This window comes from Astatotilapia calliptera, chromosome 7 (assembly GCF_900246225.1).
Source record: "Astatotilapia calliptera chromosome 7, fAstCal1.2, whole genome shotgun sequence".
Lineage (NCBI taxonomy): Eukaryota > Metazoa > Chordata > Actinopteri > Cichliformes > Cichlidae > Astatotilapia > Astatotilapia calliptera.
Genome location: NC_039308.1, coordinates 25,824,625 through 25,847,781, shown reverse-complemented (window position 1 = coordinate 25,847,781; position 23,157 = coordinate 25,824,625). Strand labels below are relative to the sequence as shown.

The 23,157-nt window shown below is 39.8% G+C and overlaps 1 protein-coding gene across 1 annotated transcript; it reads right to left on the bottom strand.

The window, feature by feature from the left end:
* Positions 1-20: 20 nt before the first annotated feature.
* On the bottom strand, positions 21-21,747 carry LOC113025867 (sarcoplasmic/endoplasmic reticulum calcium ATPase 2). Its single transcript, XM_026174074.1, has 23 exons — positions 21,016-21,747; positions 20,681-20,698; positions 20,507-20,589; positions 18,190-18,294; positions 16,328-16,466; positions 9,145-9,225; positions 8,223-8,308; positions 7,754-7,909; positions 7,500-7,641; positions 7,195-7,361; positions 5,143-5,231; positions 4,899-5,001; positions 4,663-4,794; positions 4,426-4,545; positions 4,084-4,302; positions 3,855-3,978; positions 3,485-3,696; positions 3,009-3,229; positions 2,702-2,904; positions 2,435-2,520; positions 2,198-2,331; positions 1,900-2,017; positions 21-1,752 (listed from the first exon to the last, which is right to left on the bottom strand). The coding sequence occupies exons 1-23, from the start codon at positions 21,131-21,133 to the stop codon at positions 1,480-1,482; spliced, it is 3,129 nt and encodes a 1,042-aa protein (XP_026029859.1). The 5' UTR covers positions 21,134-21,747; the 3' UTR covers positions 21-1,479.
* Between the last annotated feature and the right edge of the window lie 1,410 nt (positions 21,748-23,157).

Sequence of the window (23,157 nt, the reverse complement as noted above, 5' to 3'; positions counted from 1 at the left end):
CAAGAAAACCGAAGCATTCACATGTCTGAAATGGTCTGTATTCAAGTATTATATGCACATACAAAAAATGGATATGAATAATATTGAATATCATGGGTCTATATTGTATTAAATAAAGACAGAAAACACTTGATTCAAAGGGTTCATGAGTGTATTTTTCTTAAAGTAAAAAAACAAAAATGACAACATTTGGGCGTTTTTTAATTTGTAATCCAAAGTCCATTCATTGGCGCAGCTGCTGTATTAGTATTCTTCCTTAAAATTTTAATATTATGATCCTTTGAATCAAACGCCATGGAGATGGTAGTCACCTTACAACATCCCCACCCAGTTCTGTCTCAGAACACACACACAAATAAAGTTAATGTCACAAATCAACACAAAATATATTCTTTAAAATGTTAGAGGGACGAGAGATTTTGTTCGTTGTTTTCTGCACAAGCAAATAGGGGCACACCTCAGATGTTACGCTTTAGCAAGACTGTTGAGGAAAAGTATCTCAAGATGAGCAAAAGAAAAATCTTATATTGAGGTAGCTGTGCTCTGCCCAGTGCAGAAAAACTTACTTATTTTCGATCATTATAGTTAAAAAAAACAAAAAAAACATCTATGAAGTTAATTTTCGCTCTAACATGGGGGACCATACACAATTAAATTAGAATGAGAAACACATACAGTTCATGCTTTGTCACAGGACATGCGGCTTTTGTTTATCAAAGGTTTTCTTTTGTTGTCTTTTTTTGTTGTTAGCTAAGCATTCAAATGTTTCACTCCCAAACCTTCCCCCCCGTCCTTGTCTGCCACATGGAGCTCGTCCTCTCTGAAAGAGTTCTGAGTTTATACTGAAGACACAATGGTAAACATCAGAAAATAAATCAAGGCGGTATGTCTAAGCCACGCTGGTCAAACAATTTACAAAGCCATAAAAAAAGTTGCATAAAATAGTGTTCAGTCTCTGTACAGATCAAATTATTTCTGATATCCTAATTTTCCTTTTCATCAAGAGGGAAACAAAACAAAAAAAGACCGAATTTTGCTGTTTATACTGTAGTGACACAGGACATGTTATTCCCACCATCATTAAAATATGAACCATAAAGGCAATATTGACATGAACAAAAATAATAACTGGCAACGGTACATTTTCTTTCACACCAGCAACAAAAAAAGTCCACAGCTATGGGAGTGATGGTCTTCTAACACTCACATTTAAAGCCTCACCCATTCATTATTCCTATACCACCTCAAAACAGACGTCTTCTCAGTGTTAACATTTTATATTATTTGTTATGTGTCAAAGTTGGTCCTTTCTCTTACGCACGTGGTGGCACGCAGAGGCACACACACTAACTCTACAAATGCACACACACACGCACTAGCTACGCACATTACAGAAGGCAGAGAGAGAAGAGGAGAGGGAAAGAGGGAAGTGATGGCAGTGGGTGGGGAATGGAAAAGTCGAGGTTGTGCTCAAGTCAGTCAGGACCAGAACATGTCGGCCATGTTAGTGTCGCAGCTGTAGATCCAGAGGACCAACGGGAGGGAAATGGCCACAAAGGGCCACGAGATTCCCTCCATACATGCAGACAGGGAGCAGCCTTTGGAGTTGGCAGGCTTCTCCAGGTCTTTACCGGGCTCCAGGTAGTTCCTGGCAGCAAACTTGAGCAGTTCGTCCAGTAGAATGACAGGGAGCGAGATCTTGAGCACCATAAGCCACTGGGTCAGATTCAGGGGTGTGATCTGGAAAATGATCTGGAAAAGAAGAAACAACAGAAACAGCAATGAACAAAGTAACAGAATTAGGAAATTTGCCAACACAGCAATGTTTCTTTTCTTGTGCTCTGCATCCAGATGACAGTAAAACAAACTCTTTGTGTCAAAATGAAAAATAATGCTCACTGGCAGAGGTTCCACATAGAGGATGAGGAAGTGAAGGGACATGGAGAGGCAGATGGCTCCCAGCAGCCACACGTTCTCCCACGGAGGCATCCGCAGCAGGGACTGGTTCTCTGACACGCTGTGAGGAACACAGACAAATGGTGATGGTTGTTAAAAAGTCACTCACTCGAAAAGAAAAACTCATGAATCTTTATTTCCCAACATCTCTCTCACACACACACACACACACACACACACACACACGGAGAGTGAACGTAAAAGAGGAGCTGAAGATCAACAGCTAGGAAAGATGCCTAACCTATTAAGGGCATTGCACATCTCAATCGTGACCAGTACAGACAGGGCCATGGTCATCGGGTAAGGAGACTCAAACACTTTGCAGTCCATGCCCTGGTAGTCTGGATTTTCTGGACCACACTGCAGAAAATGGCTCTAAGAGGCAGAAAGAAAAAAAAAGATCAGCAACGTTCTCCAACAGAAGAATCTGGCATATTAAAGTGCAGCAAATTAGCATGATAGCGTTATTAAGCTCTACCAGCTGGTAAAAGGTGATCCTTGGTCCATCCTCAGCTGCAACAAACCACCAGGCAGCAGCACCAACAGTGGCAGCACCAACATAACCTGACGCACACAAAGAAAAAATCATTCATACACAGACAATGGCACAGATGCTCACGAAACAGCAATTAAAACTTAAACATATAGGAGTAGCAGCAGCCATCTTGCAAATTATTTGCTGTATACAGTATAAAGCAGAGTATCACATAGCCCATATGTACACTCTTTGATTTTCACTACTTACATCCAATAGCTAGGTATCTGAAGAAAAGCCATCCAGAGATGAGCGGCTCACGAGCATTGCGTGGAGGCTTATTCATGATGTCCAAGTCTGGTGGGTTGAAACCTAGAGCGGTGGCAGGCAAACCATCAGTCACCAGGTTGACCCAGAGCAGTTGGACGGGAATGAGAGCTTCAGGAAAGCCCAGAGCTGCAGTCAGAAAGATGCTGCACAAAAAAAGAGGAATGACAAATGATCAAGTGCCCTAAAACCATAATGTGTGTTTATTTCAGAAGAATGAAGTGTGTTTGTAAAAGCAAGTCATTCTCACCAGACAACTTCGCCCACATTTGAGGAGATGAGGTATCTGATAAACTGCTTCATGTTGTTATAAATGGCTCTTCCTTCCTCAACTGCAGCAACAATGGTGGAAAAGTTGTCATCAGCCAGCACCATCTCAGAGGCGGTCTTGGCCACAGCTGTACCCGAGCCCATGGCAATGCCAATCTCAGCCTTCTTCAGAGCAGGGGCGTCATTTACACCATCACCAGTCTGAGGAGAGAATGAAAAGCAGGACAGGAAAATATTCAGAGTTTTATAGTCTGAAATAAATGACTCGTCTGAAATGAAATGAAACTCGTCTTTATCCAAGTGCTCCTTTAATCTAAGCAAAAAAAAAGGGAAAAACAGCAGAAAACTGTGACAAAGCCAAAAGGTATAAGACATTAAAAATCTAGAAAAGAAATGGCACGGTTGGTTTTAGATGCTTTCGTGCATGCATGACTGAAGAACACCATTTTTTCTTACCATAGCTGTGATCTCATCATAGGACTGCAGATACTCAACAATCTTGGATTTATGTGAAGGCTCAACCCGTGCAAAGCAGCGAGCCTTGACCACAGCCTCTCTCTGCTGCGCAGGTGACAGATCATCAAACTCTCGGCCAGTGAAAGCCATGCTGGAAACGTCATCATCTTCTCCAAAAATACCAATGCGCCTGCAAATAGCCACAGCCGTCCCTGGAATATACATGAGAACGCAGTAATTATTACTTCAGGCGTCTGGGAAAGAAACAAGCTGGTTAAGCCGTATTTGCCATGTTTTTTTATTATCTGTAGAGTAGCAGAGTGTTCTGATTTGTTCCGCTTTTAATTTTTCAGATACAACTGTCACATACCCTTGTTGTCTCCGGTAATCATAATTACTCGGATGCCAGCGAGACGACAGAGCCTAACAGAGGCTGCCACCTCTGCCCTGGGAGGATCCAGCATGCCCACGCAACCCACAAATGTCAGATCAGTCTGCAAGATAAGAAAATCACAGATTAAGGAACTTTAAAAAACAAAAAAAACAAAAAACTGCTTTCAGATAATAAAGTGATCCGATCCATCTGCTTCAGCTCTCACCTCATACTCGATAAATCGAGAGGAGTCATCTAACATCAGCTCATGTTTGTTCAGGGGATTATCTCGTGTGGCCAGAGCCAGACAGCGCAGGGTGTCCCTGCCCGTTCCATACTCTCTGATCACAGACATTAGCTTTTCCTTGATTCCAGGGGTCATGGGTACCTTGTTACTGCCTACACGAACGTGCGTGCACCTGTCAATCACTCCCTCAGGAGCACCCTATGAACAGGAACAAATCAGTTAATGAGAAAGGCAAAGACCAACCTCTAAGATAATAATTTAACATGCAGCTGTGTCAAGGCTTCAAATCCTGTAATAATGCATAGTAGTTGCATTTCTTACCTTCACAAACATCTTGCCAACTGAGGAGCGTGCTTTGTTAGGAGTACAGTACACAGACATAGACTTCCTGTCTCTGGAAAATTCCAAGGTAAACTCTTTCTTCATCAGCTGCTTGATCACCTAAATATGCAACAAAACCAAACCACCAATAAGAATTTCTCTAATAAAGTGAAAAGCTGTACATTTTTGCACACTGACAGAGAAGGAAAAGCAGACTTAAAGCATTCAATTACATACAGAATTGCAGGCGTTGGCTCGCTCAACCCTGGAGAGGCCTTTCACGTCTGTATCAAACACGTTCATCTTCTCAACCAGGCATGTGAGAGCCGTCTCTGTGGCCTCACCCACCTTCTCGTACACACCTTTGGCCTGGGAAGAAGAAAAAACAACCAATGTTAATCTTTTATGTGGAAATTGCCACACAAAACATGTAAATGTCATTTCAAGGATCAAGAACCATTAATACTGCAAACCTCATTGAAGTCCAGCGAGGAATCATTACAGAGAGCACAGATAGAGGCCAGCTCCACCAACGCATCATACTGGGAACATTTGACTGTTTTTCCATCATGGAATCTAAACAAAAAAATAAAAAAATATCAGAGGAACAGTTAGGAAACTCACATTTGCAGAAATAGAAATTTAGCATTTATGTCTATCTTGCTATAAGATGCCCCAAATAAAACTTAGAGGCATAGAAGAAGACTGAATACTCACACTTGTCCATCTGGGGCATATGTGGAGCCGCTAACGGTGAATTCCTTTAATGAACAGTGATCGCCCTCTGCCCGATCAATGATAAACATCTAGAGGAACAAAAGAAACATTTTTGAATTTATTATAATATTTGAAACACACATAACATATTTATTGTCTGTATAAATAACTTTTGGCTGCTCCCTTTAGGGGGTCGCTTCCGTCTCCCTGCTAGGGATTAGAGATACAGTGAGATGGATAGATCATCAAGTAACTTTCAGGGTTTCTGCAGTTCTGAATGTAAGAGGTACAATAAAAAAAAGAAAAGAAAAACAGCAACAGACATGTCCTTTTTCACACTACATCCACAAACCACCTCTGAGGTCTTCACCCTTTCCTCAACATCCTTTGTCCAATACATCCACCAACCCATCTCAACCTTACTTCTGTAACTCTTTTCTCCAAAATGCTCAACCTAAGCAGTCTTTCTGATGTACTCATTTCATCGCTCCCAATGAAAAACTCAACGTCTTCCACTATCACGTCCAGCTCCTCCTGTCCAATGTGTGCAATGCTGTATTCATTACATTATAACTCGAGTATCAAAGTCCGAAGATGGCAAAGGGGGAAAGCTGAGAGACTGATGCACACTGCATCCAGCAGATGGCATCAGACTACAATCGACATCAAAGAAACCTTCAGTCCACTCTAACATTGAACAGAGTGTAATGATGAAATGGTGAGCCAAAGCAGACACCACAAAGGGCTTTGATGGGAGGGTTCAATAAATGTCATCTTACAACAAGTTAGGACTCCACACAGGGATTCTTTGCCTAACACATAATTACAGCCTATAAATATTGCTTAAACATAAAATTAATATGGCAAAAATGTCAGAAAACAAGAGCAAGGATAACATGAGAGGAAACAAAGAGGTTTTCAGGCAGATAGCACTAGCTCTGTTAGGAATGTCATTCAGAAGTGTGCATTAATTCAAACATACATGGATTATTCATTCCACATTTGCCCCAAACTGAGAGGAGCAGAACAAAGCTGCTCAGGGGATGAAAATAGAAATATCTGAATAAAATGATGAGCTGGCATTATGGCTGCACTATCCTCAGGCACTAGCAAGACTTCAAAAGGCAGTGACGTCACTGGCTGTCCTACACAAAACACAAGAACAAGAAAAGGGCACTGCACTGAAGAGAAGCCTTCGGTCACTCATGGCAGCAAATTTCAGTAGTGCCCTAGTTGGACAGCAGCATCTTGGCCACTGCAGAGGTAGCTTGCAGAAAATTAAAGGATGAGCAAGGGATAGAGACACAGGGGCAGCCGAAAGAGACACAAGGTCAGTTACGCAACTCTACTGGTTTTGCTGCAAGTGACTAACTACTGCATACTGATCAGCATGCTGCCTGAATGAGGGTGGGGGCTGAGAGCACTGAAAAAGATGGAAGGAAAAGGGGGGAAGAATACATATTCTGCTGTACTACAACAGAATGTAAAAAGATGCAGTATAAAATTATTCATGCACTAATAAGGGATGGAAAAAAAAAAAGAAACACCTGTAATTCTGAATCTCATTTCATCCCCAAATATGTAAAACTCAATTCTTTCATTGTGTTATTGTTAGCCATTCAGCCCGAGTAGGCTTTATTGCTCAGTAAATCACTATGTTTAAAGACGAATTGGGGGAATTTTACAGTCAAACAGTGACACAGTGTTTAGTTAATATTACCACAATTCAGTACTAGTTGCTGGGTTCAGAGTCCAGAAAATATTAGGAAACTCCACATTAAGTTATGTTCACTCAACATAATCACATAATGTTTAATTACAGTGGTATACCATTTAACAGATCCACAGTGAGGCATTTTTAGCACATAAAAACCAAGAGATTCCAACCAGTTTTCCTCAGTGTGGACTTAGCAGTAACCCCAAAACCAAACTCAGATTCGCTGATGTGCCTAGATGTTGGTGTGACAAAAATACATTAAATCCACTAAAGATACACTACGATCCATCTTCCTTCCGTCATGCACTCAAAACGACTGCCCACTGTTTTCTTACCCTGCACACAGACATCTGATTGGTCGTCAGTGTGCCAGTCTTGTCGGAACAGATGACAGATGTACAGCCAAGGGTCTCTACAGAGGGCAAACTGCGGACAATAGCATTCTTCTTGGCCATACGCCGTGTTCCTAAAGCCAAGCAGGTAGTGATGACAGCCGGCAGCCCTGCAAAACAGCAACAGCGGAGCCACAGCAGAAAAGAGGATTATTAAATGATGAAAATTCTTTAGTCGTCTCGTGAAGTAGTGGAAAATGAAGCAAGCATATCAAGGACAGAACTACATTTGCAAATGTCCAGCTTACCCTCAGGAATTGCAGCTACTGCAAGAGCCACAGCAATCTTGAAGTAATAGACAGCACCTCGGATCCAGGAACCTCCATGAACCGGGTCGTTGAAATGTCCAATATTGATGATCCACACAGCAATGCAGATCAGTGAAATAACCTTGAATTAAAAATTTATTTTTTATTTAAAGATCTTTTAATATCAAATGGAATAAACATTAGATTTTTATTCATTTGTTTTTAAAAAAGCAAAACAATGCAATTTAAATAACCTTGGAGAGTTGCTGCCCAAACTCATCAAGCTTCTGCTGCAGGGGTGTACGCTCCTGCTCCGTTGTAGCCATCTCATCTCGGATTTTGCCAATCTCCGTGTTGCCAGCTGTGGCAACCACCACACCGACAGCCTTACCAGCTGCAATGTTGGTACCCTGGTGGAGTAATGAGGGAAAATAAAGAGGCAGTAGAAAACTAAAAATCTTAAGACAGTTTTTCCCCTTTGTCAATAACTACTTCTCTGAGACCAGTTAGAGACGCACAGAAGTAACTTTTATAAACAAATTTCAAAAACAGACGCTTAAAATGTAAATAGCAGCACACTGTTGCTTTTATAGGTGTGCTCTGGGTGATAGAAAAGATGGAAAGGAGGAATCATGCTCCCCCTCAAAAAAAAAAAAAAAAAAAAAAAGCGTAAAAGTGTAAAATGACACCAAACCACCTAAGATGGTCTAGTGAGTGACTCACTGAAAACAGCATGTTCTTCTTGTCCTGGTTGACAGCACGCGGGTCAGGCACTGGGTCTGTGTGTTTGATCACAGACACAGACTCTCCTGCAGGTAGAGGAAAACAAAAGATAAGAGAATGGGAAGCAGACGCACAGTTTCTACACAGCAGAGCATGTAGTGGTACTTGTGATGGTTGGTTGACATTTTGGGCAGATATGTGCAGAAAAGGCTTTGCAGCTGACTGAGCAGGCCCGACAATTATCAAATACTGCAATTCCACTGCCTTTCAAACCCCTCATCTGATGTGTGTATGTCTCTGTGTGTAATCAACTGTGCAAGACTGCACATTTTCTGATAGAGTAAGGCAGGGAGCATTTGACAGGCGGCATGGCCATGAATGGGGAAGGAAAGAGGGGAGAAAAATAGCTCAAACACTAAAATATCCCATGGAATTTGCTACCAATTAAGGCAGCGGAGCAAGACAAGCGATTTAAGGACTTGGTTCACATAAACTCTTCTCCCCTACATTTTCCATCCTTCAATATTCTCCCCTTCTATTTTTCTTTCCATCTACCTCATTGTCCAATTATCCACCCACAGAATCATCCATTTACCTTTTATTCACATCACTCATTTTTGTCACAGCTGAGCAGCCATGACAACTAAGTGCAATGAAATGTGCAGAAAAGGAGACAAGGTGCTTATTCCTGCTGTTACATGTCTGGGTTGATCAAAAGGTTAGAGGTAGCTGGGCGAAAAAATAAATTTAAAAAAAAAAAAAGCAGCAATGCGTGAACAAGAAAGAAACCATAAAATATAAAGCTATGGAAAAGCATTAAAAGATGGTGGTATATGTACAATCACTCTTTGTGGGTACGACACAGAGCTCACAAATACAAAGTAAATATTTAAAAAAGCAAATGGTTGAACTCTGAAATTACCTGTAAGAATCGACTGGTCTACCCTCAGTGTGGTTGACTTGATAGAAGTGAGCCTGATGTCTGCAGGCACTTTATCGCCGACTGTGGAGAGAAACAAAACAGGATATAACTAAGTACCTCTTAACAACTTAAATGCATCTTTGAATGGGACTGACAACTAATGAATAGATACTTTGAACAATGCAACTTACAAAAGCAGTTTTGTATTTATCCGATGCAACATTATGCTGAGGCATGCACATACCCCACATGTAAAAATACTCTACTAAATTTAGAGTATTTTATCATGAAAAGGAAAACCTGGGTTAAAAGCTATAAATAAATATTAATCACCACACACAAATGCTAAACACATGAACTGCCATGTTATCCCATCTCATGCTCCCTGGGAGTAATAAAATAATCAAACTCAAGCCTGAGAGCGCCATGAATTCAAAAATGATTAATGTTCCACTCATCTCCTGCACAGGATGCAAGTAGATCGTGGCTCATTTTTTCCACTAACACCGGGCTTCAGTGAGCCCCAGTAACACGATCACAAAATGCAAATACACACCAAATTTCAAACTAGTGTTTTCTCTGAATAAATACAGTAAGTACAATTAAAGCAACAGACTTATTAGCAACCACTACTTTGTATGATTTCCTCATGCAGGTGGGTCTGATCTGCAAAGACTTACTGAACGTTTCAGGGATGAGGCTGGAAATACAAACATTTAAAAAGTCTTACTAGACTTGTGCTTCAGGTATCAAACTTCACCTTAAAAATGTTTTTTAAATTAAATGTTTGTGTTTTTTTTTTTAAAGCCACTTTGGATTCAAATATACACTAACACTATTTTCATCATGCACTAAAACATCACATGGCCTAAAAGTGTAAAGGTAAAAGCAATGACCCAGAAGCTCTTAATAGACCCCTGGATAATGGAGAGTGATGACAGACTTGTAAACCAACCCTTAGGCCTGCGGTACCCTTCAGAGAAGAGGAAGAGAAAAAGGATGTAGGAGAGGAATGGGAAGAGGGATTAGATGAGTCCTGCAAACCACACATCCAAAAATGGGAAAACTATTTTGATCAGTTGAAAACATGCAGCTGGATTTGAAGAGGGGGATAGTAAAAAAGTTTTTTTAAGCAAGGAAAACCCGTTTTACGTCAGATAAGCTGAAATAGAAACAAATATGACATGTCCTTGCATACAGATAGCTCGTTAATTCAGACAAGTCTCGTGAGTTGGTGACAGCTTTTGCCACCAACAGAATTAAGCGAGGAAATTCTACTTAAAACTAAACCAATATAAGCTGATCACCACACCATTTCACATCATGTGTACAGCGCACAATTCATATAAAAATGTTATTACTGTAGCGTGTTAATGCTGGGTTCATGTTAAGTGTAATGCTCGTGGACTGCACCAGCTGTACTACCAAATTTGGTTCTGTAGTTGTCCAAACACTGTCAAAATCCTTATCATCGTCACCTGCGTGCAAACGAAATACCATTAACAGATATGAGACAGTGAAGAAGATGAACAAGTGCAGTATGGGGGAGGACAAAAAAGAAATTAGGAACTGTAGTCACTGGAAATATTAGAAGGCCCTGTGGGACTTTTAAAACTCACTAATTAGAAAACCTCCTACCTTAGGCAAGGCAAGGCAAGTTTATTTGTATAGCACAATTCAACAACAAGGTGATTCAAAGTGCTTTACAGAGACATTAGAAACAAGAACAAATAAAAAGCATGATTTAAAATTGAATAAAACAAGCAAATAAACTAACTAACTAATTAACAAACAAACAAACAACAGTATATAAAATCAAAACAGATAAAATCAGAACAGTAGATAAAATCAGTAGTTAAATGTAAGTTTTGAAATTTAAGCTTAAAGTGTGGATTTGGTGCTTTATTCAAATGCAGCTGAGAACAGGTGAGTCTTCAACCTGGATTTAAATAAACTGAGTGTTTCAGCTGATCTGAGGCTTTCTGGGAGTTTGTTCCAGATATAAGGAGCATAAAAGCTGAATGCAGCTTCTCCGTGTCTGGTTCTGACTCTGGGAACTGATAAAAGACCGGATCCAGATGACCTGAGGGATCTGGATGGTTCATACTGGGTCAGGAGGTCATTGATGTATTTTGGTCCTAAACCATTCAGAGCTTTATAGGCCAGCATCAGAACTTTAAAGTCTATCCTCTGACGGACAGGCAGCCAGTGTAAAGACCTCAGAGCTGGACTGATGTGGTCCACTTTTTTGGTCTCAGTGAGGACTCGAGCAGCAGAGTTCTGAATGAGCTGTAGTTGTCTGACTGATTTTTTAGGTAGACCTGTAAAGATGCTGTTACAGTAATCAAGCCTACTAAAGATGAATGCATGGACTAGTTTTTCCAGGTCCTGTTGAGACATCAGATCTTTTATCCTTGATATATTCTTGAGGTGACAGTAAGCTGACTTTGTTATTGTCTTAATGTGTTTTTCTAAGTTTAGGTCTGCATCCATCACTACACCCAAATTTCTCGCCTGGTTTGTGGTTTTTAGATGTATAGATTGAAGTTCTCTGGTGACCTGTAATCGTTTTTCTTTGGCGCCAAAGACTATTACCTCAGTTTTGTTTTTGTTTAGCTGGAGAAAATTGTGGCACAACCAGTTATTGATTTCCTCAATGCATTTACCAAGAGCCTGTACAGGGCCTCGGTCTCCTGGTGACATTGTGATATATATTTGTGTGTCATCTGCATAGCTGTGATAGTTTATTTTGTTGTTACCTTAGAGTAACAGTGAAGCATGTCGCTATTTTCAATCCACTGGTGTATACTAGGAATAAGGTCACAGCAAGCAGACTAACCCACTTTCACAGACAATACACAGAATACTCTGCCTACAACCACAGACTATAAATGCTATTCAACAGTAAGACCCTTAACTGCATACATTACCCAATGACGATGTACAATATGTTCATCATCATGACAAGCTTGCTTATCTGGGAATTGTGATCGTATTTTAATTCCAAAAGGAAAAGCATGCATTAGTTAATATTAGGTCGATAAGCATAAACTGCAGTTAACAGTGCCTCTGTGCAGTGGCTGTTTCCTTTTGTTAAGAGTAATTACTCTAAATATTTTTCAATTATCTACAAAACAAAATTTGCTGCAGTCACCCAGGACTGCAGCTGTATAAACTTAGAGGCATTTTATTTTTTCCAGAGTGGACAGCCCCTGGGATTGGGACCCCCTTCCTTTCCCTTGTGAACAAAAGGGTTTTATCTGTATTATCTGCTCCCTCGAGTGCAGGACAAATGTCAGGCAGCAACTTAACCGATAAGGCCACATCAGTTTCTAAAGACAGAAGCTGTTTTCAGACACTATTCAGGGTCTGTGTTCCCACTTTCCAACCTTATCGTGGACCAAAACCATGATTCAATGTGACTTTAAAATATAGCCTGAATTTCAGGATGTATGAATCTGTCTGTAATCAAGACAACAAGCACCCACTCACAGGGGGTCCAGTGAGGGCTGTATATTTTCTCTCCCAGTGACTCAGACTCTCTGATGTGCTAGCACGTAGGCTTCCAGTCTCCTGGGACCTTTCATGAGTTCATCCACCTCCCCAATGACTTCTACTTCTTTTAAGAATTTGGGGGGGGGGGGGGAATTCAAGACAACCCCTAAGGACACACAAACACAGGACATTGTCCATTCATGTAATGTTTAGTAAGTTACAACAATGGATCAATACTTTTGTCAACTTTTCTGTTCTCCTTAATTTATTCCTCTTCCTCTCTCGTGGCCAAAAATCAACAAAGAAATACCTTGGGGTGATGACAATAAACAGGCCATCCTGCACTCCTGAAAGAGAGAGGAAATCTGGCCATCTGGAGCAGAAATTATTCATCAAATTGAATCTGTATCTTTTCTACATGTTACATCCTGTCTAGTCTCTTCCTCTGGGCTAAAACACATTAATGGTGACCACTGGCCAAAGGCTGGGGTTAAAACTGTAAGTCAATGAGAACAGAGCTGATGGGTTTTATATGTCAAGAAAGAAAAAAACAAAACAAAGAATTGTCTCTTATGTCAGTCGAGTGCAGAAAGCAAATAAAACCAGTACATTAACGCAGGAAACGAAGTACGCAGTTAAGAGAACAAAGCCTATAAAATAAATCAGCTGCTGCTACACTGACACCAATGTGTTTCCATTTCAAAAAGATTTTAACGGGAAAGTTGATCTCTAACAAGATGAGCATTTTAGCAGTTAATCTCCATCTACACCAACAGCCATCATGTTTTTTGGCATGCCCTGATTCAGATGTTAAAAATAGTTCAAGCCCTCCATTCCACATTTTTAATCAATCATTAACCAAAAAATGAAAAAGAAAGATGCAAGTTGAATTTTGTGTAAATAACAGGTCAGTAATTGCATCAGCAAACTCTTGTTTACATTCCTCAGTGAGGTCTGCCCCACAGTTTGAGTACACTGGTACAAACTAACACACCTGAAAATATTTATGATGGAAAACGGTGAAACGCACAGGCTAACTGTTTGTTCAATGTGTGCTTATCACACCAATTTTTTTTAATAGGACAATTTCCAGAGTGATTTTAAGGAGTTTTACGTCAGCCTTTCTGGCCTGATACATTTTTTTTATTTATTTTTTTAAGTAGGAGAAAGACTCCACTCACACTGGAAAATGCAACAATGACTGTTGGGTAAACCAATTTTTTTCCTTCCCCATTTGCTAACTTCTGCTCAGAGTTGATTTCAAACTACCACCATGTTAATCAGTCACTGTTGTGGCTGCATTTTTAATATAATGGATGGCCAGTGTGTTTAGCCTGAACTTTGCATATCAGAGCTCCATAAAACATCAACTCATTCTACCAATTTGTGTTTACTGCTTTCAGTTTTGAATGTTGATATATCGGAGACATTTTTAATGTTTGCTTTCACAGTAGTTTTAGAAAAGCAAGGGCATCCAGTAACAGCTTGCTCTTCTCAGTAGCAGCAGCAGCTATACCCAGACAATGCCAGATCCTGACCCTCTTGCTCACAAAAATTACTCAGACTGGATTTTTGTTTAATATCAGCTGTGAGACAATTTAATTTAATAATGAATAACTAACTAGTGTTTCTATTGAGACAATTTTGAGATAGAAACTGCTCTTATGGATTATAGTGAGTGAAAAGAGAGCAAGAGTGAGAGAAAAAAATGTCTATACAAATGACGGACTGCAAGGCACAAAACCAGAGCAATTCACACACTCAGCACACACTTCAGCTTAGCATTTCACAACTGGTCTGACAAAGCATCTGAGATTGTGAAAGAAAGATATAAACCACATGCACCCCAGTCCAGCAGGGTACTTTGCAACTGACATTATACCCATCACTATCCTGTTTTATAACACATACAACTTACTGGTTTCACCAACACTGATAACAAAAACATATGCACACAATTCGTTAATCATGTTATTGTCAGTACTCAAGGAACCATTTATCTCATTAATGGCCACGCAAACATCCTGTTATCACAGACCCTAAATCACACTGATCTAACTGCATTGATAAAGCTTGCAAAGTGGGCTGTTTGAATTAGTGACCGTCCCACTAAAATGTCAGATTTGCTGAATGTTAATAATTGTTGAATATATGGTTAAAGTACTTCATACTTATCTTTAGTGGATCTATTCAGGTCATGTCAGACAGGCAGAAGCAATTACATTTTGGTTTATCTTCACTCATTTTGTCATGATATGATGGATGCATTTGTAACTTATCATATCATGACAAAATGAGTGAAGAGTGGCAAATTTTAAAAAATAAAAACAAAAAGTGAATATAATCCATCAGGTTATACTGGGATTTAGGGCTGTGCAATATGACCAAAATCTCATATCCCAATATAAGAATTCTATCGTCCCGATAACAATATAAATCACAAAAATGTAACATTTTCTGTAAATTCTGTGAATCTCGGGCAGCTTGAATCAAGTGTTTCCAGCTGCGCGTCATGTAGCTGGAGTCGAGTGTTTTAACCGATATATGAAACTATACATTTTTAGACATAAGTTGTAAAGGCCGCCGTTTGTGCCGTAGTGTGGTTATATAAAATATAAGCGAAAGAGAGAACTTTAAGAAATTAATAAAGCCACTACAGTGACCATCAAAACGATGAAAAAATATTGCCGTAAACAGTTTATTTTGCGACACCACGAAACAAACGATAGCGTAAAATGAAACAGACGTTTTTATATTGTCATCTGATATATATCGTTATATCGAACAGCCCTACTGGGATAGTTTTTCAAGTACAAATCTGTCAGAGCACAGCACAGCATTTACTTTAGAGGCAGTGGATCCTCATTCATTCTACAACCGTTCTGTAAGCTTGTGATAAACATTACAGACACACTCCGCTAAGCTTTCCTCTGGAATAAAGGGAAAAAAATATACAACCCAAGACAGAGTACAAGAACAAAGATAAAAGATAAAAAGAGACCAAATGAAGTCTTGGTAAGAAAACACACAACACAGAGTAATGAGGAGCAGTGACGCAAAACGCATAAACATGTGTGGCTCTATCCAAGCTGAGGTCAGCCAACTAACGCTCAGTAACAGATTGAACCGCTGCTCTTGTATTGCATAATTTACTTGGTACTACAATTATTCTGAAATAGTCTAGGGAGATAAACAGGATGAGAGATCAGCTGTATGTCTACATGTTGAACACTGTAAAAAGCACATCATAACTGGTTATGTTTACAGAGCTGTAATCATCTTATGTTTAACAATAGCACATGACTGCTGGACTACAGCCATGCTTTTAAACAGCTTTAAGTTTTTAGATAAGAATTACCAATACTGCATGCAATCAGTTTAAAAAAGGAAACTAAAACCAGATACTGATGTAGACCAATCAATAGGAAATTACATTCTATCCTGTTAGAAAAGCATGGTGAAAAAAAAAACATGAATAAATCTAACAATCGTTATGTTGCTTTGCACTTCCTGTTGCGATTTCAATGACCTGAACCAAAGCGACAAAAAGATGAAAAATTTCTCACAATATATCCTGAACAGTGTGTTTAATTTTGTCGTTTGCTTTTTTTCATGACAAGCTGGCAGCATCTAACAACATCTGGAATATTATTTTATATTAGTGTACACCTGATATTTTTAGTCTTACCTGCCACCTCCACAATGTCCCCAGGCACAATGTCCCTTGCCTTGATTCTCTGGACACTCTTCCTATCCTGGCGGTACACCTTCCCCATCTCTGGCTCATACTCCTTAAGGGCTTCGATGGCATTTTCTGCATTTCGTTCCTTAAAAGTAGAAACAGGAATTCGACTTAAAAACAAGCTAGCACCACACATGCAGCTCAGAGGCTGAGGATGAAAAGGGAGGTGAAACTAAAACGACTCTCGGATAGTCAGTGTACAGCTATTCACAATGTACATAATGGAGAGTTATCTTTATGTAAGCAAACCGACAAAGTGAACCAGGAGAGGAAGTGAAGCAGAGTAAACACTGCGGTGTTGCAAAAGGCTGAAATAGTAGGAATGCTACATTTTCAGAAGTGAAACACTTTACAGTTACCTTCAAAGGACCCCTAATTTATGTAAAACTGTCCTTATTTTAAATACTACAGCTGCATTTTTACATCAGTTTTCCCAAATATTCCTTTCAGTCTCACCATTTTCCTTCCTTACCATTCTTCACTTTTCTTTGTCTGGCCGATCGCTTACAGACTGCATAGTTTGAGTGGCAACTCTTAACATAGCGGTAAGTAGGCTGCACATGAATAGACATAACAAGACCAGGCACACAAGTTATGACCTTTGTAAGGGAGCACAGAAAAATGGATACAAAGCTCTTAAAATGGCTGCCAGTAAAGGTGAGGCCAGTTAAGGGAAGCTAAGCAACATATACAAAACTACAGGCGCCAAACCACCACCAACATGATAAGCAGCAAACAGATCACCCTTCCATTCTACATCATTCATAGTGGCTTTGTAGGAATAAGCAAAGGCAAACAGGCACTTAACAGCTCACCATTTACACAAGCCTCAGCAGGACTGTTCAACGAACATTTACTTTTACAGGCAATCCAGCGGAGATACACCCGCCTACCAGGTGTCTTTGACGAAATATAGTGTGGTGTGGTTTATAATCACATAAATAAATCAAAATAGTAAATTGGAATTTTATCCCCAGGTGGCTTTAACAAGCAAATGTGCAGTTTGGATTACATCAGCACCGAGTGAGAGAAGAAAACCTATTTAACAAAACGCCTGATCTTTCAATCCTGACCCCAGGGAAGAAGTTAATTTGTCTACAGATATTAAGCGCAGTTTATCATGAAGGGCTACCCCTAGTTGTTCCTCAGACATTGATAATCCTTTGATAAAATTAAATAAGAAGCCAATAAAACATTATGTCTGGTAGGTTATGTTTTCTTCATTTCTGAAATGTTGTTTGGATCTTACAAAAACAAAACAAAAAACAGGCAATATCAGGAAAAAAAATCCAAACTAGTCTTGATGTAGTCTAACAACTAATACTAGGAATACATGGGTTGATGGAGAGGGGACAGATTTATTCTGACTGCAAAGCATACGTAGGATGAGGAGACAGGAAGAAGTGCAAATAAGTTGTCAGATAATCTGAATAATGGAGACTGGTAATCTGATCAAACCTTCTTTGTCCATAACATTATTAGTTTCCTCTTAAGAGAGACTTCTACAAGCTACACAACATCTATGCATATTTTTGTGATATTAAGCTTTTTAATGGCACGATGAATAACTGGCAAGACAGAAACTGGTAGGGAAAAAAAACAAAACAAAAAAAAACTACTCCCTGCTCACCCCACTAAGCACCATTTAGTAGATTTGGTTAAAATCTAAGCTAAGTGTGATGTTATGTGGAAAACCTATCTGCTTACAAGGAAGCCGAGTATTCATAACAGTACATGAAAATTTCACTCAGGTAGCCAAGTTTTAATGACCCATGTGAAGTCAGATTCAAAACTGCAATTTCGTTTACCTGCCAAACTCCTACAATGGCATTTGCGATGAGAATAAGGAGGATAACAAAAGGTTCCACAAAGGCTGTAACGGTTTCTTCTCCCTCTTCAAACCAGGCCAGGACCTGCAGACAAAACAGAAATTAAGGGAATCAAACACAATGCAAGCAATTTATATTTAAGTGTGAGCTATAAGTAACACTAAAGTCCCTGGCCTGGGATGATATGGCATATTTTTACCCAAGAACACCCAGTAATGAATATTCTAGCATATGTCAGAAAAAGTATTTACACAGAATTATATTTTAGATTATTCACTGAAGTTGTATCATTTGAGTTTACTTTGTTTCACAGAGTTGCAAGAATGTTGACTCGAGTAGAACAAGCTTGCAGGCTTGATGGTGAAGATGCCTAAATTCACAAAACCTGCCCCTTTACAACCAAATCAAAATACAAAGGACTTTTGAAATCACAACATGAAACAGAAAATATCAGAGCTGAACACCACATTGCGTCATTCACATGAATGGAGAAAAGGGAGGTGAAAAGGTCACAGCTATTTTCAGCTGATTGTCTATTTAATGGCCCAAGACAAATAGCTCCACAAGCGCAGTGACTCCAGCTTTATGTCACATGAAATGCTACAACCCTTTTATAGAACAAATATTATAAAAGAACTCAATAAATCAATTAAATGTGAGAAACCAGCAAACATAACCTCACAGCCAAACAAAATTAAACAAGTCAAACTGTGGCTTACACTGAATATTTATTTATGATCAGTTACTTACAATTTGGACTTGAGGCCTTTCAATCAACTTTCTGGACAATAGTAATTGTCAGGTTCATGTTGTTATTTCCTTACACTGTTTGCCATGAACTTTGCCTGTTGGTGGAGTTGTGGTAGAATCTCACTTTGCCTTAATAGTGGTTGGAAAAATTATTTTAATCATCAATAATCATTTAAAATTTTATACCAAGCCAGCTTCTGACAGCATTGCAAACGGGGCCAAGTGTGTGAGAGGGTATTAATCACTTTCCCTTCTTTTAGAAACTGTGCCAGGAGAGAAGTGTGTCAACTGCCTCTCTCCTACTCCAACCTATTTCAACACTGCCAATCAAACATCAAATTTAGACTTTATACTAAAGAAATTTACACTCCACCCATCAGTTCCTGAATGTTTTAATGTAACATCTAACAAATGTCTGCATATAACTTCATATTCACACTGAAGTAAATGTGTCTGCATGTGGTGTGACTGAGAGAAGGCCGAGTACTACAGCTGATGATTTATAAGCTCTGAAAAGCATAGCTGGCTGTTGTCACCATGCCTTGGTGTCTCAGGATAGTCTGAGCCAATGGGAGAGTGGCCAATCCTTGAGTAGAAGCAGAGCCACAGGATACTCAACCTACCACTGTGTCAAGCATACTCTACGCTGGGGATCGCCACTTATTGGTGGTAAGAATATAAAGCATTCAGAAGTTATGTTTGTTCATACCGGACAACTAATGACTCCAAATATTAGTCCTCGCTATACTGTAGCAGTATGTTACCAGTAAAATCAATCACCACTGAAGTATACCGACTTCTCATGTGTCTGTCGCCTTCTCTCTTTATAACAGCCAAGTGTTTGCTGCTCTTGTCAACAACACGCCACGCATTCAGACTTGTTACAGTGGCAGATTCACCCATTCTCAAACTGCCTCAGCGTCAGTGCTCCTTTTGAATTACAGACTTCTGGAGCATTGATGTGTTAACAGAATCTCTATAAAAACAACATGCTTGAAGAAGCCACGATAATTTATGATTAGCTTCAAGAGCAATGCCGTGTTTGCACAGAATCAGAAAAAAGAAAAATATGAATCTGGGTTTTGTCACCAGACAAATTCTGGGTGACTTTCTTTTCTTATTTTGAACAGTTTTCTTCCTAAGCTATAATCTGCACAGAATCAATTGCAAAATGATAACTATATACAATGTGTAGGCTGACAAAGCTGAACTGTGGAGAGAAAAGGGGAAAAAAAGCTTTCTAAACTCATCACTGAGCGGTTGAAAGAAGGATGGTGGTAGAAATGAACATAAATGATGTTCAACTGGCTGAAAGCCAAGTTTTAGTATTACATTTTGTACTAAGTAATCAGTCTTGAGGCGAGAGAGTGCTTCTATTCAAGTATTCCATATGAATGACTCTCTCACTATTCTATCATTAAAATACTGCCAGTGTACAAGTGTCACATCCTCTTCACTGATTATTACCACTATGAATAGCCAGTATTGTCTGAAAGACCACTGCACACATCACCCGCACTGCTAACATAACATGTGTTATACTTACAAACGATATGCAGGCAGCAAGTAAAAGGATCCTCACAAGCAAATCTTCGAACTGTTCAATCACTAGTGCCCAAAGTGATTTACCTGGGGAGGGTTAACATCAAACTTAAGTGTGATACATTTTAAACATATGCATGTCATCCCCCCCCCAAAGCATCCAGAATGGTTCACTCACCCTCCTCCGCTGGTAGTTCTGTAGATCATCCCATTCATAACGAAGGCAAAAAAGGTGGACAAGCAGTTAAAGTTAAGCAGTTGATACATAATAGCATATTTCAGCACAAGTGAAGTACATCAACAGCCAATGATACTGTAGTAGGATGATAAAGACAAGTTGCTCATAAAATTGGTCACAGAAGAGATGGTTTCCAGTATTTCAACATGCACATGGTGACGTAAGCTTCCTTTTTGCTCTTTCGCCTGTTACATATCTGGAGCCATGGGCCATAACGCGGCGCCGGGAGAATAGCTTCTTGTTTTTGAACAAACCTATGTAAACCAGCTCCTTACCGTTTGGCCCATATCGTTCCCGTTGTTTCTTCACTTCTTCTAAACTCAGACCCGTGCTTTCGTTCACATTAAAAAAGCTGTAAACTTCTTCCACCGTCTTTGTGTGTGCGTTGTCCATGGTGAATGGCCACTTGAGGACACCGCTTAGTTGGCTGGTTCCAACCTCAACCTATCAAGGTGGGTTTTCTAACTCCCCCTCCTTCGGTGTCACCGTAATTGAAATTTAAAAATAGATATATATTTAAGCGGAAACCCACAGCGATGAGTGTTACGAGCTAAGTAGTTCCAACACAGGATAGCGCGGCGCACAGGTGTGCGGCGAGAGTGGACAAATTAGCGGCTCCCGGGCTAGCGAGCGGCTAACTGGCTAAAGCTAGCTAACTATTGCCTCTGGTCCTTTGGCTCTGCTTGAATTCGCCGGCTTTGCTTCGCTAGCTGCCTCGTGAGACCTTGGAGAAAAAAACCATATCAACGCTGCTGTCTCAGCTGGATGTTGTTAATGTTGTCCCTTTCATTTAAAACAGCGACTCCCGGAAAAATTGCGTCCGAATGGATGATTTAAACATGTGGGTAAGTTGCAGCTTGGCTCCCGTCGCCCGCTTTGCCTGTGTGTTGCGGAATCAGCAGCGTCCTCATCAGCACCAATAGCGTTTCTTCTCGAATGCGGTGTTCGGTGCCCGCATGTGGAATCACCTCATTGGTTGGAGATACCGGAAGTCCTTCTCGCTCTCTTACGTACACACTCAGTGCTTTTCGTCATTGCACGGTGGGAACAGTACACTGGAGCATGTGTTTAGTCAGTTTGTACATGTGACAGTGAGTCGGAATGATTTTCAATCGTATCTTTAAAAAAATACTTATGTAATTGATTTTTACTGTAAGGACATGATTTGTTATTGATATTCAACTATCGTAATTTGCATGGTTTTTTTGAGGCAAATTGTACTTTCATAATAGAACATTCCAGAAAAAGTAACAGTCCGATAACATAGCTTCACCATTATTTGTAAATAATTAGCTAATGCAAATCAATTATTTAGTATATCCGTTCTCCTGTTTTCAAAATAATAACAGATAAAGTTTTAAAAATTCCCTAAAATTTTGTACTATAGGATATTGGTTATAATACATATACACAGTGCTGTGGGAAGTGAGCCCCCCCCCCCCCCCCCCCCCCCACACACACACACACACAGCTTTTTGAGTTTCATTAATCACACCCAGATCTGATTACTGCCAGACCCTTATGAATTAATAAAATTATTAGCCAAAGACAAATAGAGTTAATAAAAAAATTTCTTTTTTAAAAATGGTTATTTCATTTATTGAGTCATTCTGTCATTCAAAGTCAGTCTGAAAAGGGTTACAAAGTTACTTTGAAGGTTGGGGGACTCCAGGAAACCACCATTACACCCATTATCCACAGATGGAGAGACCTTGGAGCAGTGGTGAACCTTCCCAGGAGTGGCCGGCTTACCTATTCCAAGAGTGCATCAATGACTCATCCAGGAGGTCACACAAGAACCCAAAACAACATCTAGAGAACTGCAGGCCTCACTTCCCTCAGTTAAGATTCAAGTTCATGATTCAACAATAAGAAAAAGATGCAAAAATGGCATTCATAGGAGAGTTTCAAGGAGAAAAACACTGCTAACCACAAAGAAGACACTTGATTCATATCTGCCAAAAAACATTTTGATGACCCCCAAGACTTTGGGGAAAATTAAACCATGAATTCTGCGCTCTGCCAAAATTTTTTGAAAGAGAATGTCCAGCCATCAGCTGTTACCCTTAAGCTCAAGCACACTTGGGCAATACAGCGGGACAATGAACTGAAACACATCAGTAAGTCCACCTCTGAATGACTATAAAATAAAAAGAAAAAAAGAAAAACATCAGGCATTGGAGAGCACTATTCAAAATCTGGACTTAAATCTGATTGAGATCGTTGGTATGACCTTAAACAGGCTGTTCATGCTCAAAAACCCTCCAATGTGGCTGATTTAAGAAGAGTGGGACAAAAATTCTGCACTGTGGAAGACTCACTAGTTACTGCAAATACTTGATTGCAGTTCTTGCTTCCAGGGGTGGTAAAACCAGTTATTAAGTTGAGGGTGCAATTACTTTTTCACATGGGCTAGG

Excerpts from the sequence above, each read along its gene's own strand:
- LOC113025867 (XM_026174074.1), bottom strand. The coding sequence starts at position 21,133 with ATGGACAACGCACACACAAAGACGGTGGAAGAAGTTTACAGCTTTTTT. Across the intron at positions 7,642-7,753 it reads TTGGGCAGCAACTCTCCAAG|GTTATTTCACTGATCTGCAT; the intron begins GTTATTTAAATT and ends TTTTAATTCAAG. Across the intron at positions 5,002-5,142 it reads TATGCCCCAGATGGACAAGT|ATTCCATGATGGAAAAACAG; the intron begins GTGAGTATTCAG and ends TTTTTTGTTTAG.